Genomic DNA, 16,346 nt, shown 5'->3' with positions numbered 1-16,346 from the left:
TTATTCTCACTTGACTCACGCAACGTTTTGCACTCTTAATGAACGCCACCTTTTTATCATTCCTCAAAATGGCGCCGATCGATGATTGGCTAAAGCTGTTATTTAATTCAAGTGTGCTTCCGAGCAAAAACGGTGTCAACTATACGATTCATTCCGCTTTGATTGACAAATTGCCGTTTTTCATGCAACTTACGCCACCGTAAAATAAAACAAGAACGCCGCCATTTTCACGAATATTACAAACAGTACAAATTACAAACTGGGAATTCGATTTGGCGGCTGCTGAAAATTGCATTTGAATTTGAGATTTTCAGAAGGCGATGTTTGCATAACTTCTTACATATTCATGCGGAAAGTTCCAGGGAAGATGCGTTTTCCCGGCGAAAATGTTACGAGCATGTATACTCACCGCCGATTGATAGCCGCGAGCGATTCTACGCCATCTATTATCCTAAATTCGCGAAAAAATTCGGGCCCCACGTTGGGCGCCAGAAACGGGATTAAGCGGAGACAGTGTCATTCAAATATGACGTTTAATCCGTCGGAACGAGCGTTTTTCTGTATTAATCAAGCGAGCCGTGTGTATGTTTTTCGATCGATTAAAATATCCAACAACCCTCTCAATCCACATTGATTAATATCCACCTCGAACTCGACATCAAACCTCAATTTACTTTTATCCTCGACGTAATTTTTCAATCGGAACTAATCCCATTATACTTTTGTACAAATCGCGGTGGAGCAAATTTATGTGGCGCGAATGGTCCCGTCCACTCAGCCCATATCAGTTCGCTATTTAAAGTTAATAATTTCAATTTATCGATTTCCATTCGCATTTTCCATTTGCACGTCGTCATTTTTTATGTAAATATGGATTATTCTTTATTCAGGGCGTGCGGACAAAGAGAATTATTTATGCTCGATTGATCTAAAAGAGAGAATCAGTTTTACGCCGAGGGAATACAAATTTCGGATCGATAAAAATAAATAAAATCGACGTTGTTCGAGGTTTTCCATTTGTTTGTTTATCGCGTTTATTTCCTAGATTTTGCATCGTGATATATGATCACCTTTTTGTATTTTCTGCACCATGATATTGCTCGATAAATCGTCTCATATTTCTAAAAAATGACTGGCATTCTGACGGTTAACTCAGACGGGGATGCTCTACAGCCTCTTCTTTAGATTTATAACTAAGAAGATTTGAGAAGGTGCAACATGTGTGGTGTTTATGGAGAATAAGCGACAAGAATTTAGTGTCGTACAAGTATGAATTAAAAGTGTTATGGGAAATAAAAGACGTTTTACTAGCAAGGCTAAAATCTCAGCCATCATACAATTTTTTTCTGTAATATATTCGTTTACTCATCTAGAATAAGTACTGAAAAGTTTTCCTCCCAATGGGGAGCAAGGGAAAAATTCTGGCTAGACGTGGTAAGCGTAGATATTATTTTACTTCCATCAAAATATACAGTCGTGGACAAAAAATTCTGGTTGTCAAAGTCACTGTTTTTGATATGTTAACTATTGTTGTCGATTTCTCTGTTTTAAACACAACGAAAAAAATAATTTAAACTGTTTGCTCGTCACATAAATTAAAATGATTAAATTAGTGTTTCGCTCAATTGGACATCTATTAAACAAAAGCCAGTGAAAAAGTTACGCAGTAAATCTAGAGCTCGTCTTCTTTTGTTTTGTACTTTTTTGGTCATCAACATCTACTAAATTAATTCGTTTTTGTGCGTATTACAATGTGCGAATACATTAGAAATGTCTCCAATAAGCAACAGTTTTGAACGTGTAGCCAATAAATGAGAAGTTCGAGTGAGTTGATTGTTTGAGGGCGTTTTTTGTTATAAAAACTATGATGATAAGACAATTCCAGCCAATGAACGACTTTTTTTTGGGTTTTAATCCGATTTCAATCATATTTTTTATTTTGTTTTAAAGAAAAGGTGAATCTTTATTCAGGATGTTTTTGAAATGCAATTTTTAAATCAAAAACTGACAAGAAAAAATTAACCGCAATCTGCCTACTTTCTACACCGCTGGGAAAAATTGGTTGCTTGTTCAACTTTATTGAAATTTTTGTGTAATTTTATCTCGAAAATAAAAACACTTTTACTAAAAATTTTTTCTCCAAACTAACTCTAAACTATAAAAATGTATAAAACTGAACTCTTTTGCTCTAGAAACTTATAATTTCGCATGATTAATGAGCATGTCAAGACCTATGTTCTGGACAAATTTTGTTACTGTAGCATTAATCGAAATCGAAATTTTAAAAGTTTATTCTTTTTTGCTGTAGAAAATTGCAATTTGGCACAATTAATAAACGTATAAAAAGTACTGTCTTCACTAAATTTCGTTACTGTATCATTCAAACTACAAAAAGTACAATTTTTTAAATTCGTCAAAATTTTTAATTTTTCACAAAATATTTGTTTTTAAATTTGTTCCTTTTGCATTAAAAGTTTGTAATTAAACACAATAAATAAACATATCAAAAGTAGTGTCCTTGCTAAATTTTGTTACTGCTGCATTAAAACTACCAGAATTACATTTTTTTCGAAATCGTCAAAATTTTTGGTTTTTACAAAATATGCTTTTTTTTCTAAAATGCGTTCCATTTGCTCAAAAAATTTGTAATTGAACATAATTAATAATCATATCAAAAGTAGTAACATTATCAAACTTCGTTGCTGTAAAATCAAGATGACCAAAATTACAATTTTTTTAAATCGTCAGAATTTTTGGTTTCTCAAAATAAAATTTCCAAAATTTGTTTGCTTCCAACGTTTGTTTTTAAGCACGATTAATGATTATGTCAAATGTAATGTCCTAGCTAAATTTCGATACTGTAGCATCAAGACCACCAAAACAACTTTTGTCGTTTTTGCGCTAGGAGCTTGTAATAGAGCACGATTAATAATCATGCCAAAAGTAGTGTCCTTGCCAAATTTAGTTACTGTAGCAATAAAACTACGAGAATAACAATTATTTTACAAAAAATACAGAATTTTGGATTTTTCATAAAATAAAAATTTTCAGAATTTGTTTCTCTTGCTCCAAAAATTTGCAATGCAGCACAATTAATAAATATGTCAAAAGTAGTAACCTTGCCAAATTTCGATAGTGTACCATTTAAACCACCGAAATTACAAGTTTTTTAATCGTCCAAATTTTTGTTTTTTCACAAATTAAAAATTTGTAAAATTCGTAATTTTTGCGATATAAATTTGCATTTGGACACGATTAATAAACGAGTCAAAATTAGTGTTTTTGCCAAATTTCGTTACTGTATCAATTAAACTATCAACATTACATTTTTTTAAATCGTCAAAATTCTTGGTTTTAACCAAAACAAAAATTTACAAAATTCGTTCCTTTTGTCCCAGAAATTTGTAATTGGGAACAAGTACCAAACATGTCAAATGTAGTAACCTTGTCAAATTTCATTACTGTGCTTCTAAAACCACCAGAATTTCAATTTTTTTTAAACCTCAAATTCGTTCCTTTGCTACAGGAATAAGTTCTTTAGTGACAATTTTTGACATTTCTTCGCGATTACCTCGAAATTTGACGTTTTATCAAAACTTCCTCTAAAGAGAAAGAGCAAACTAACATATTCCCCAAAGAAAATCTTGTCTGTTTTTATTTCCCCCCATTCCTCGATTACTAATTCTCTATAAGCAAAAGTATGATGCGCCCCACTTTGGCAATTTTCCCTTCGTCCCCTAACCACGAAACCGAATTAGCACCGTTTTCACCGCGCGCCCGTTGAAACGATATTTATAATTCAAGAAGAGAAAAACACAAAAACGCCGACAAAACAAAGGGATAAAGCTTATGCCGTCGCAAATCCTCTCGGAAGCTTTATGTGAAACAATTCCCAAAAACTCTTTCTCTGTGACAGTTTCCAACTCCACCTTATTAATACCATAGCTTAATTAAAACTTTCGTAATCACGATGATTTGATTAGCAACTTTTCTTTTCAGCCAACTATTCAAAAAGCTCTTTTTCAGAATTGATTAATTAACAAAACTAGACATTTGTTGTTCGAATTAGTTGGGGGCGAAGTTTGCAAACTGTATTAAGATAAGGGTCAATACATTTACAATTAGTGGACATGTTAGTGTCTGAAACCATTAGAGATTCACCCGAGGATCATCGTGTTCAATGTTAGTGCAACGTAAATTGCGCAGAAGGATTGAAATAAATCTTTGCGAAACGAAATTGTGCATTTTGGTGCAGAAACGACCATGAATATTCGTTACAGACTTTTTCGAGATGTCCACTTTGGAATTTATAGAGTTTTCAAGAGGATTACTTCAGATGCAAGTTTTTTAGTACGTGACGGGATTCCACTCTGGTCACATCCTTTCCAGCGCCTTCCTCCCCTTTCCAGAAATAATATTATTATCGAGCTTGTCGAGATTTCGAGTACGGATCTCTTTCAGACGTAATACGAAATTGAATAGAAATATGAAAAATCTGAGATAAGTAAACCGAATTTTTTTAATGGGAACCAGCTTCAAAAACCGATTTACATTCATACGCATTGTCGAGGTAAGATGGATAAAAGGATTGCTCCAGAATTTCACTCATAAATCATAGAAATTACAACATGAAACACAGAAGCGCCCGTAAATTCTCCGTCTCGACGATGTACAGAGCAAGTTTTTTAATTAGGGAAACGATTTTGAAACTCGCGAGAAAAAAATTTGTCGGTTTCTCTATGGACAGTTGACCCAAACTGGTCGTCAACCGATCAATGCTGATGTTTCCAATAACAACAAAACTGAGTTTTCAATAGGATGAGTTTTCATTGTTTCCATTTGTTAAAAATTGTAAAAACCATTTCCGTCTTGTTCATCTAGTTAATTAAGCAAACATTCATGTACCTACAACCGGTTTAATTATTCAGTGGTTTAGAAACCGTTCAATAAGATAATGCAAGTATACATATTTGAATTTCATACATAATAATTCGGTGGGTTTTTTGATCAAAAGAGCGAGTAATTTCGTTTTATCCTTTGTGTGTTTACAATAAAAAGTTCAATGGGAATTTTCAATTTTTCCGGTCCCTGAAAGTTTGCACTGGTTTAGAATAACTTTTTCAGGAGACTGACAAATTGTAAACTGATTCTGATAATTCACTCGCTGATGGAAAATTTATAGAAAAAGTTATGATAAAAATATCAAGACAATTTATTCACAGGAAATGTAGGCTCGGAAAACAAACTTTAAAGAAAATATAAAGACCACAAAAAATAATAAAAAACAGGCGAAAAAAATTCAAGCAGAATCTAAATGGAGGTAAGAAAATCTACTTTTATCTACTCGATCCAATTTTTTAATTAATTATCAATGTTACTAATTTTAATTAGCATAAATAAAGACTGAAAACAATTAGAGACACTAAAATTCTTTCCTTTTGCTCCAAAAGTTTAAACTGACCATGATTAAAAAAAATAGTGATGTTGTTAACTTTTATTACTGTGACGTTACAGTCTTATTTGGTCATCAACATCCAATGAATTGACTCTTTTTTATGTGTAACTTCAACAGATTAAAAATCCATCCAATTAACAACAGTGTTATGGACGTCTAGCCAATGAATGAAGAGTTACGATCGAGTTGTTTCTTGGCGAGCGTTTTTTGTTATAAAAGACAATCCCGGCCAATGAACGAATTCTTTTTTACATTAATCCGATTTCAATCACATTCTCCATTTTGCCATGAGAAAGAGGACGAACTTTATATAAAAATGTCTAAAACTGGTCTCTTCTGCTTTAGAAATTTGTAATTGGGCACGAATAGTAAACATGGCAAAAGTAGTCTTTTTGTAAAATTTCGCGGCTGCAGCATTTAATTTAATAAAATTACATTTGTTTAAATTGCCTAAATTTGTGGTTTCTCAACATAAAATTCTTAAAATTTGTTGCATTTGCTCTAAAAAGTTGTAATTTACTACAATGAATAAACATGTTAAAAGTACCTAGTTGTCGTTACAAAATTTTGTTCCAGTAGCATTAAAATTACAGTTTTGTCAAATCGTTAAAATATTTTTTTTGGTTTCTAAAACAATAAAAATTCCTAAAATTTGTCTTTTTGCTGCAGAAGGTTATAATTGTACAGAATTATGAGACATATAAAAAGTTATGTCCTTGTCAAATTTTGTTACTGTGACATTGAAATTACTAGAATTACCTACAATTTTTTTTTAAATTTGGTTTTCTCAAAAAATAATTTATTTTTAGCTCTAAAAATTTGTAATTAAGCATAATTAATAAAAATGTTAAAAGTAGGGTATTCCTAAAAACAGAGAATCTAAAGACATCTAGAGACTGTTAAGACAATCTGCGACAAATCTAAAAGAAATTGTCGAGAATCTTGACAGTCAAAAAATTTTAAATTTGTCAGCTAAAATCTTAATATAAGAAATCTAAATATTCTAAGAAATTTTTGAAATCTGAGGAATAAGGCAATCTAAGCAATTCAAAAAACCTGACAAATCTAAAAATTTTCTAATATCTAAAAAAATATCGGTAAAGATTAGTTCAGAAAATTGGAAGAACACCTCAGAAATCGAAATAACTTGAGGAATGTAAAGAATCTGGGAAATACGAAAAACTTCAACTTCTAAGAAATCATAAGAAGCTGAGAGAAAAACCATAAAAAACTTGAGAAATCTGAGAAAACATTGAAGAATCTAGATGTTTTTAAAATTGAGAAAGCCCTTAAAAATTTATAAAAAATTATATAAAATTTCAAAAATGGACATTACAAAGCATCTTGGAATATTTTGGACCTCTTAAAATCCTGTGATATATGCAGAAGTCTTAAAGATGCTCAAAAAATCCGAAGTATTGCTAAAACATCGCAGGAAATTCTAAAAAAATCTTAAGAATAATAATTAAAAAAAATGTATTCTCAAAAATTCTTAAAAACCCAAGAAAAAAATCCTCAAAATTCTGGAAATAAAAATCTGAGTGAGAATTCGGAGTAACTTACGCATCTAAAAATCTGAGTAAACTAAATAATCAGAGAAAACTGAGTAACTTTATAAAAGTCCAAAAAATCTGAGAAATCTGAGTAACCTAAAGAATCTGAATATCTTTAAAAATCTTTCTAATCTGAGCAATTAGAGCAATCTGAGCAATCTGAAAAATCGAACAAGCCTAAAAAACTGTGAGGTTTTGAAAATTTCATTAAAGATTAAAACCTCTAAAGAATCTTATAAAATTTTAAACTATTCAATAAAGAATTCTAGAATAGAATACTCTACACCGCTAAATAAATTTTTGAAAATGCCCTGGAATCCTCAAAAATTAAGCAGAAATCTTAAACGCTCCTATAAAAAAAATACTCTCAAATTTCAGTGCAAATACAAAACACTTTTGAAACTCATAAAAAATCTCAACAAACCTCTTAAAAGATTAACTCAAGAAATAAGAAGAATCTTAGGAATGACAGTAACTTGAGGCATGTGAGAAACGGGTAAAATCTGAAAAATTTGAGAAAACATTGGAAAACCTAAAACACCTGAAAACATTGTCAATAATCTTTAAAAAAAAAAAAAATATCTGAGATTACAAATCGTTGAAACAGTTTAGATTAAGTATAAGTGCAAGAACCTTAAAAAACTCTAAAAATTTTAAAATATTGCTAAAAAATCCTTGAAAATTATAAAGAATCTAAAAAAAATCTGTGAAGGGAACTCAAGGAGTTTGAAGATTTTGAAGAATTTAAATATTCTTCGAAAACTTAAGAAACTTGACTAATTTGAAAGCCGGAGAAATATGTGAAATCTGAGAAACTTAAAAATCTGATTTAAGAAGCTTGAACCTGAGAAATCAGAGTAACTTACGCATCTGAGAATCTGAGTATTTTAAGGAAACTTTGTAACGTGAAAGATCGCCGTAATCTCTAAGAAAAACCTAACAAACCTGAAATTGAAACTAAAATGATAATCATCTGAACGCCGACAATCTCGTACCAAAGTCGCCGCCTCTTAATTTCCATTCTTTTCCGCGTTCGCTGACCGGAAACTGCATCTGCGAGGAATCTCCCATTTTACCTCTTCTTTGTTGTTTGTACAAAGTTTGCCCGGACGATTTATACCTCTTGTAGCAAAAAAACAAGTGAAGGTAACAGGCGAGACTCGCTACTTCAAAAGCGACTTAGACGCGACGTCTCCAAAGAAAATTTATGATTTGTTTTGAAGGCACTTATCTACACAGCGAGCAATTATCGAAAAACAAGCTTTCGGTTTTGTGGGGGAAGTTTATTAGATATCAATTACGGGGCAATTTTTAGCGAGTGTATTATTAATGATGGGAGCATATCGACTCCATTGAACCACAACACATCTGGGTCAGGGTTGGTAGCATCGATTCTCCGACGAAGGCAAAAATAAACCGTTTCTCATATCGCACATAAATAAGTTTATGGCTTAGCGACTGTGGCACTAAAAACTTTTACAACAACGAGTTTCTACCTTCGATGCAAAAATCCCGGGGATTTACAGAGTTCGGAGAAAAAATGACGAAAACTTAATCTCTCGACGAAGTTTCGGCGAAAACAAGAAACGGGATTGAGTTGGGAGAAACATTAATTATTGATCGGAGCCGGGGGGGCGGCACTACTTGAACTAGTTCCCGAAATCTTGCACTATCACCCGATGCTCCCTTTTTTATGTAAATTACCCCCAGCACCTCCACCATGTTTAGGAAATAAGAACCTTAAACGGTCCATTTAGCCGCCCCGATATAAATAACCCCATCGTGACGGGTATTCAGCGCTAAATTAACACGTGAACCCTCGTCAGCATTCTGTCGTGTTATGAAAAGAGGGTGCTATCTATAAATACGCTAGTCAGGAGGAGAGATATCAAAAAATTAACGCCGAAAAAGTTACCTCGCTGTCGTTGCTGTGGAGTTTGAGCAAGTATCCAGGCAGGAGGTCTTTCCTTCTGTTGACGTCTTCGAGAGCGAGGTTAGCTGCCGGCATGCATGCTTGGCCCCCTTGCCAACCGCCTTTCCCGTTGATAGGGAAAATGCCACCGATGTGGAGGACATTGTTATCGTCGGACGGGGGTGACACGCTCAGACACACGTGGAAAACTATTGACGCGCCGATCCATTGTGGCCAGTACTGGAAGAAAAAAAATGTTCATTAATTTACGATAATACAAATTGTTTAGTAATGAAAGAAAACGAAAAGTTTACAGAATCTGAGTAGTCTGAAACCTATGAAAAATGTAAGTTATCTTCCAAAATTAGGAATCTGAATATCCTGAAAATATATGGTATTAAGCATCTTAAAAAACACGAGAAATCTAACAAACCTACGAATTTAAATAACCTGAAGATTCTGAGTAGTCTGAGTATCTGAGTATTCGAGCAGCATAAGGATTTGAGCCATTTGGGTATAGGTAAAAATCTGAGAAAACTAGAAAACTAAGTAAGAGATCTGAGATAACCTGCGAAATCTGAGAAACCTGCGCATCCTTTGTAACCTGAAGAGTTGTAACTTTCTCAGAAACCTGAAAAATCTGTCAAATCTGAGCCACACCCTTGAGAAATTTGAAAAAAATAATTAAAAATTACCCTGAATAATTTGAGTAATCTGAGAAATCTAAGTGATCAAATAATCTAAAGATTTAAGAAGTCTGACTAAGTGTGCTAAAAAATCTAAGAAAACTGAGCAACAAAAGATTTGAGTAACCTGCGAAACATAAGAAATCTGGGGAACCTAACAAATCTGCAGAAATTTTGTAACCTGGCGAATTGGAATAATTTCAGAAACCTGTACAATTAAAAAAAAAATCAGAAAAAAATGCGCAGATTAACCTCAAGAATTTAATAAATCTGAGTATACTAAAATATCTGAGAAAATTATGTAAGTGAAAAATCTGAGTAATCTGCAAAAAATCAGAAAACTGAGTAATCTGAAAAATGTTCATCAGTTGAAAAATCTGCACTTAGTTTGTAACCTGAGGAAGAGTAATTTTCTCAGAAACCTGAAACTGTCAAATCTGTCAAATCTGAGACACATCATTGAGAAATTTGAAGAAGAAATGTAAAAACTAGTTTGAATAATGCGAGTAATCTGAGAAATCTGAGTAATCGAATAACTATAAGATTTAAAGAGTCAGAGTATGCTAAAAAAACTGAGTAACTAAGAGAACTGAAAAACTTGAAAAACATAAGAAATCTGAGAAATCTGAAAAATTTTAATAACTTGAAAAATCTGCACAAACTTTGTAACCTGGAAAGTTGGAGTTATCTCAGAAACTTGAAAAATCTGTCAAACTGAGACATCCTTGAGAAATCTGAGAAAAAAAAGTACAGACTAACCCGGAGAATTTAAGTCTTAAAGATTTAGGAAATCTAAGTATGCTAAAAAATCTTAGCAATTTAGGTAACTGAAAGATCTGAGTAGCTTGCAAAACATAATAAATCTAAAAAAACCTGAGAAATCTAAATACATAACTTGAAAAATTTGCGCATCTTTTATAACTTGGAAAATTCAATTATTTTCTCAAAAATTAAAAAAATCTGTTAAATCTGAAGCAATTCCTTGAGAAATTTGAGGTGGATATGTAAAAATTAACTTAGAAAACTTGAGTAATTTGAGTATCCGATTCCTGAGAAATCTGAATATTCTAAAAACCCGAAAAAAGTGGAAAAGTAAGTAACTAAAAAATTTGAGTAATCAGCAAAACATAAGAAATCTGCGAATCCTGAGAAGCCTCGATAACATTCTTGAGAACTCTAAGAAAAAAATGCTAATTGAAAAACTAAATTGGAGAATTTAAATGATTTGAGATATCTGAGTGACGGAGTAACTTGACTATCAGAGTGTGCTAAAAAAAATCTGAGAAAATTTTAGAAATACAAGATCTGACTAACCTGCACAACGTAAAAAATCTCAATAACTTAAAAAAGCACATCCTTGAGAAAAATTTGAGTAGTTTAAAGATCTGAGAAACCTGAGGAAATTAGGTAACTTGCGAAACATAAGAAATCTGAGCAAGGACGATAAAAATCTATACCTAAAGAGACAATTCATAGCACTTGAAAAATCTAAAGAATCATAAGAATCTGAAGCTAGACAACCTGAAAAGTGCAAAAAATCCACTCTTTAGTCGCATGGCCGCCTGCTCTCTCGAGTGAGTGGTGCATCGAAAAGTTGGTCCCACGTTGGGCGCCACTTCGCTTAACACATCTAAAAACTTGAAAAGCGAGCACCTCCGTCGCATAAACAAGCAAGGTAACGAGGTAAAACTTACACTTACTTAGTAATACTTAGCAAACTTTGTCTTTTCCGCAAGAACCTAACAAGCGCTAATGGGTCCTAATGATCTATAGTACAAAACTTGATAATTAGCGCTATAGACTGTTAACAAAACAAATTTTACAAGAAATTATTTTATTACTTCATTAACCCAACGACAGAGTTAATTATTGTCGCGCGTTGTATTCAACTTTATTATCTCTGTTTCAGGTTCGACGCGAACAAACCAACGTAATTGTGCTGAAGAGGTTTTGTAAAACATTGGAATTGAAAAAGATAAACGCTATTGATGAAACGTCAAGTACAGGTGCTGTGTCGAAATCGAATTGATTGATAACGCGCTTACAAAAGATAAATTTCCATGGACGAGAGAGAGAGTTTTGTTGTGATGGGAATTATGACTTTTGTCTAATCGAGGAAAATCGGGATAATAGCCCGGAGAAAAGTGGTCTATTATATCCTTGTATTAATATTCATCGACGGTAACGGCTTCTTATTAATTCAATATTTTGTTTACGTACCTCTGGGCTCGACTCGAGTTCGTCGTTTTGAATTTAATTATCTCACAAGAGAATGAGCGTTTGGGAATTTTATTATGCAAATATTTCATGTTGTAAACATATTACAGAAAAAGATGTATTTTATACTTTAATCAAATTCCGGGATTCATCGTCGGCGTGCCCCAGAGAAATTATGATCTGTAAGTTATTTGAAATGGCGTCACTGTTTTCGTTTTTATTTCATTGTCGAGATAATTTACGTTCTAGTTGATGGGAGTTCATCACAACGTTTTGTGAGGTAAATTGAATTACGGGCTTCTTTATGAGGGGATTTGTCTTAAATGCACTAGTTGCTTGATACGATTCGAGAGAATTAATGACTGACATCATTTAGCTTACTTCTAGTCAAAAGAAGCAACTGGCGCCCAACTCGGGGCGTCGAAAACCTACTCATGATCTGATCTTATCTCGCTATAATATTCTATTCATGTCCTTTTAAGCGTACACATGTTCCAAACTTGGCGCACAATCGACAAAACCTTTATTTCAGCAAATTACTAATTTCAAGCCATAATACATCTTGCGTACCGTCAATAATCCACTTTCTAAAGCTATTCACTCTGATGGAAACATCATTCCTTGTCACAGTTCGAGTAGCACAAAGTCTAAAGTTACGTAGAAACCTTAATATTAGGTTTGTACTAACGTTCGAATATAAAGGAATCCAATTTGCATGCGATTTTCTTCGGGCTGCACTTTTCGGTCTCCACTTATGATCCAATATTTTCGGGGATCGCTGCAAGCTACAAGAGTGGAAAATGCAGCCAACGAAGTTTATCCGATTTCCGGCCACATCAAATTGTGCATTCCTAAGCAAACCTGTTGAATTTTGATATTGTGGCGCCCAACATTTCTCCGACCCCGACTTGGGCGCCCGTACTTGAAATCTCAATTATCGCACGGGCCAGGTTTCGTAAATAAACTCTCGTCGATATTTGATCGAGAATTGTCAATCAGTTGAAAAATGTCATGTGGTTGAATGGAATTCCTTTGAAATCGCTATCAAAGCACACGTTTGCTCTGCACAGAACTTGCAAATAACTTGTTCATAATCGATAAACGCTCTTAAAACCGCCCAGGGCCAACGATTCTTTTCCCTCGGTTGCTTTTCTTTTTAACTTCCGTGTGTATCTAAGTGGTTATATTGTATAAAGTATTCAAGAACTAATATCCTCGACTTTTCTTTGAACGAGCAGTTTCGACGGAGTGGATAAAAAACATGCGTAATTTTAGCCAGGTTGGAATTTTCAACAAAGAAATGAATACTCATTATATTAATATTCTCTTTGTTTGGAGGCTCGAGCGCTGGAAAATGGAAAAGTCGCCCGAAATGGTTTGTTAGAGACTTCATCAGCTTTGTCTGGGAATTAGCTCAAACGATTCGAAATTAGAGTTCTCAGGAAGAACACATTTTCTCAGTAGTGGCGCCCAACGATTATCCGGCCCCACGTTGGCCGCCACTCTTCTAAAAAATTTGGTGCTATAATTTTTTTCACAAATTCTGTCTCCCACTTTAAACCAAATTCCGCGGAAAAATTAGAGAAATTACAAAAATTAACAGATGAAAGTACAAAGAATAAAGGAATAAACGAATTTTTGTTTTTGGAGATTGGCGCATATGAAGATAAATCTAGAAAAAAAATTGTAAATCAGAAGCCCGAGAAGCTAAGAATTCGACTACCGAGAGCGCGGCTCTTTGTCGTCCAACGTGTGTCCGGCCCCGCGTTGGGCGCCGCCGCCCCCTTTTGCTTTGACCCCACCGAGCATAAAACTCGTGGCTCTTTCTGTTTTAAAGTAAGCCCAAAACTTAAAGCTTTAATCCGAACTTAACAAAGCATATTTTGGTTGAGTTTGAAACAATTAAGCCAAAGAACTGTGTAAAATATTTCACAAAAGCTCGCAATTACTTTAAACCTGTTGCTTTTGGAAAGTTTCTATCGCATTAGCCAAAAAACAAAGAGATGGTGGTATTGTTGCCAATTTTGATCGGATAAATCCCCCGTTGCGTCGGTCGTGTCAATTTCAGGAAAATTAATCGTTAAATTATTAGGAGTGTGTTAATAGTGCGTTCTTGTTGTTTCAATAAGATTACGTAGCGAAACTCCGTTGAATTATTAAATTCCATTAGGTGTTTGACTATCACACTACGATGTCATAGTGAAAACGTCCCTAGCGTTTCGCATTAAACCCCCATAAATATTTAAGAAAATCTCGAGATTTTAAACAAGACTTTCGCTAAGGGTATTACTTAATTTAGCGAGGAATATTGCGTCGTATTAGGTTTAATTGCCCGAGAGCTAAATGATAAATCATGGAGAAATGAAAATAGACGTCGAAAGATATAAAACCTTAATTATCTCGGATTGCTCCACTGATACGTTACAAAGCGGTTTCAATTTTCTCGTGGAGATCTTGTCTGCTTTAATAGAGATCAATTTATCAGCGATCGGAACGTCGGTTGTTAAAATTAGTTGTTGTGGGTTTATTGGACAGAGGAGCGTTTTTTACCTTGGGAAAATTGGAAGGCCCAAGGTGTAACAAGTGGCTTTTAAAGACACTGGAATTTCCCTCGAAAGACACCCACTTTAAACCCTCAAAAAACGAAAATAAAATAAACTCAATACGTGAGTCATAAATTCAGAAAACTGGTCATTAAATACATCAATTTTACAACCCTCCAGCCAAGCAAACCCAATAAAACCAGTGACGTACGCACGTCTTCACTCCGCACCTGAGTCGTTTAATTAAAATGACAGTTTAAATGATTACCGGTAATTTGAAAAATGCGCCGTTGGAGGAAACCGATGAAAAATTCATTACGGCTTATGAAATTTTTACCACACGTCGCCTGGGCGTGCTCAGGGAAGATACGGTCCTGTACGGGCGATTGGAATTATTGATGTTGGCAAAAGAGATAGAATTTAACATTCTAATCACCGAAACGTTGGGACTGTGAACGTGTGCGAACACGTTCTCTTATGGTTATTTTTATAGCATGCGTTCTATTGTTTTCATTCGAATAAAAATCAATTTTACATTTAAGGGGGAGCGGGAAATGGAGTCGTTTGTTTTCATATGGGGTTGGGCGAGGGCGACAAATGGCTGAATCAATTCTGTTATAACCAGAGCCAAGTCTATTCAGAGAAGTTGAGGAACTGACCCGGCGCATCCACCATTTTTGTTTCTTTGTGTACCTTGACTTCCAGCTGCAGCAACTTTCAGAAGTCTTCAAGATTTTTTAGTTATGTTCAAAAAATTGTTTAACTTTTGTAGAATTCATCAAGTTTCTTAAATATTACATAAAATTTTTAAGAACTCTTAAAATAGTCTTTTTAAATTCAAATTTCATGCATATCAAATCTCAGTTTTGCAAGATTTTCAAGTTTGCAATTTCATAAATTTACTCAAGTTTAAAGTTTGGTGTTTTTAATTATTTAGAGTTTCGAATTCTCAGGTTTTCTTGGTTTTCCAAGTCACGCTTTTACTCTCATTGTCACTTTTTTCAAACTTGTAATTTCTCAGATTTCTTTAGATTTAAATTTTCTCAGAGTTTAAGAATGGCTTCAGTTTTCAAACTCCTAAATTCTTAAACTTTTAGAGTTTCAATTTCTTAGGTTTATCGTCTCTGAAAGTACTAGGTGTTTAATATTTCATTTGTTCGGTTCTAGGCTCCTCCAAATCCGAAATTCGTATCTTTTAGGACTTAGTTCTTATGTTTTTGAAATCTCAAGTTTAAAGATTTTTAAATTCAAATAAGGTTTGATTCTCTACTTTTTAGATCTTAGGCGATTTTCTCAAGTCTAACGTTTTTTTGGTTTTTTCAACTGTTTAGGGTCTTAATTTCTTAGGTTTTTAGGTTTTTTAACTCTGAAAGTTCCACACTTTTAAGATTCATCTGTTTTCTTCTTCCAATTTCCGTTTCAGGTTTTTACGTTATTTATTACATTTTCAGGTTTTTAGGCTTGCAGTTGCTCAGATTTTTACAAGTTTTAAGTTTCAATCGCTCTTGGGTCTTAAGGTTTGTATATTATCACTTTTTCGGGTCGCCCTATTTATTTAAAGTTCAATTTTAGTGTCTTTAGACTCTCTCTGGTTTATAGGTTTAATTCTTTGGATTTTCAGATTTCTAATTTTTTGCATTTTGTTGAAAGTTGAAGGTTTGGTTATCTTTTTAGTTTTTTTTTTTCAATTTTTAAGATCTTGATTCTTCAAGTTTTTTGACTTAGAAAATTTCACGCTTTTAATGTTCAACTTTCTTCTTTTTGAAGTGTTAGCTGTAGGTTTCTTCGTTTAGAAAATATTACATTCTTAGATTTTCATGCGTGCAAAAGCTCAGATTTTCTTAGGTTTTAGGTTTCAATCGCTTTCGGATCTTAAAATTCGTATATTCTTTATATTTTAAGTTACCTTTTTATATTTTTAGGTTTCAAGGTTTCTAATTAACAAACTTTTGTTTTGAAATTCGTAGATTCTCATATTTT

The 16,346-nt window shown here is 33.5% G+C and overlaps 1 protein-coding gene across 3 annotated transcripts in view; it reads right to left on the bottom strand.

The window, feature by feature from the left end:
* The window catches only part of GABA-B-R1 (gamma-aminobutyric acid type B receptor subunit 1), a 118,284-nt gene that overhangs the window by 49,436 nt on the left and 52,502 nt on the right, over nt 1-16,346 (bottom strand). For all 3 annotated transcript variants that reach the window (XM_088034564.1, XM_088034565.1, XM_088034562.1), the window contains exon 2: nt 8,924-9,160. In XM_088034564.1, coding sequence (XP_087890690.1) covers nt 8,924-9,160 — 237 coding nt within the window. The remainder of the gene's footprint in view (nt 1-8,923; nt 9,161-16,346) is intronic.

This window comes from Gnatocerus cornutus, chromosome 4, assembly GCF_029298725.1.
Source record: "Gnatocerus cornutus isolate USDA-ARS CGAHR chromosome 4, icGnaCorn1.1, whole genome shotgun sequence".
NCBI lineage: Eukaryota > Metazoa > Arthropoda > Insecta > Coleoptera > Tenebrionidae > Gnatocerus > Gnatocerus cornutus.
The sequence above is the reverse complement of the archived record's forward strand: the minus strand, read 5'-3'. Positions and strand labels throughout refer to the sequence as shown.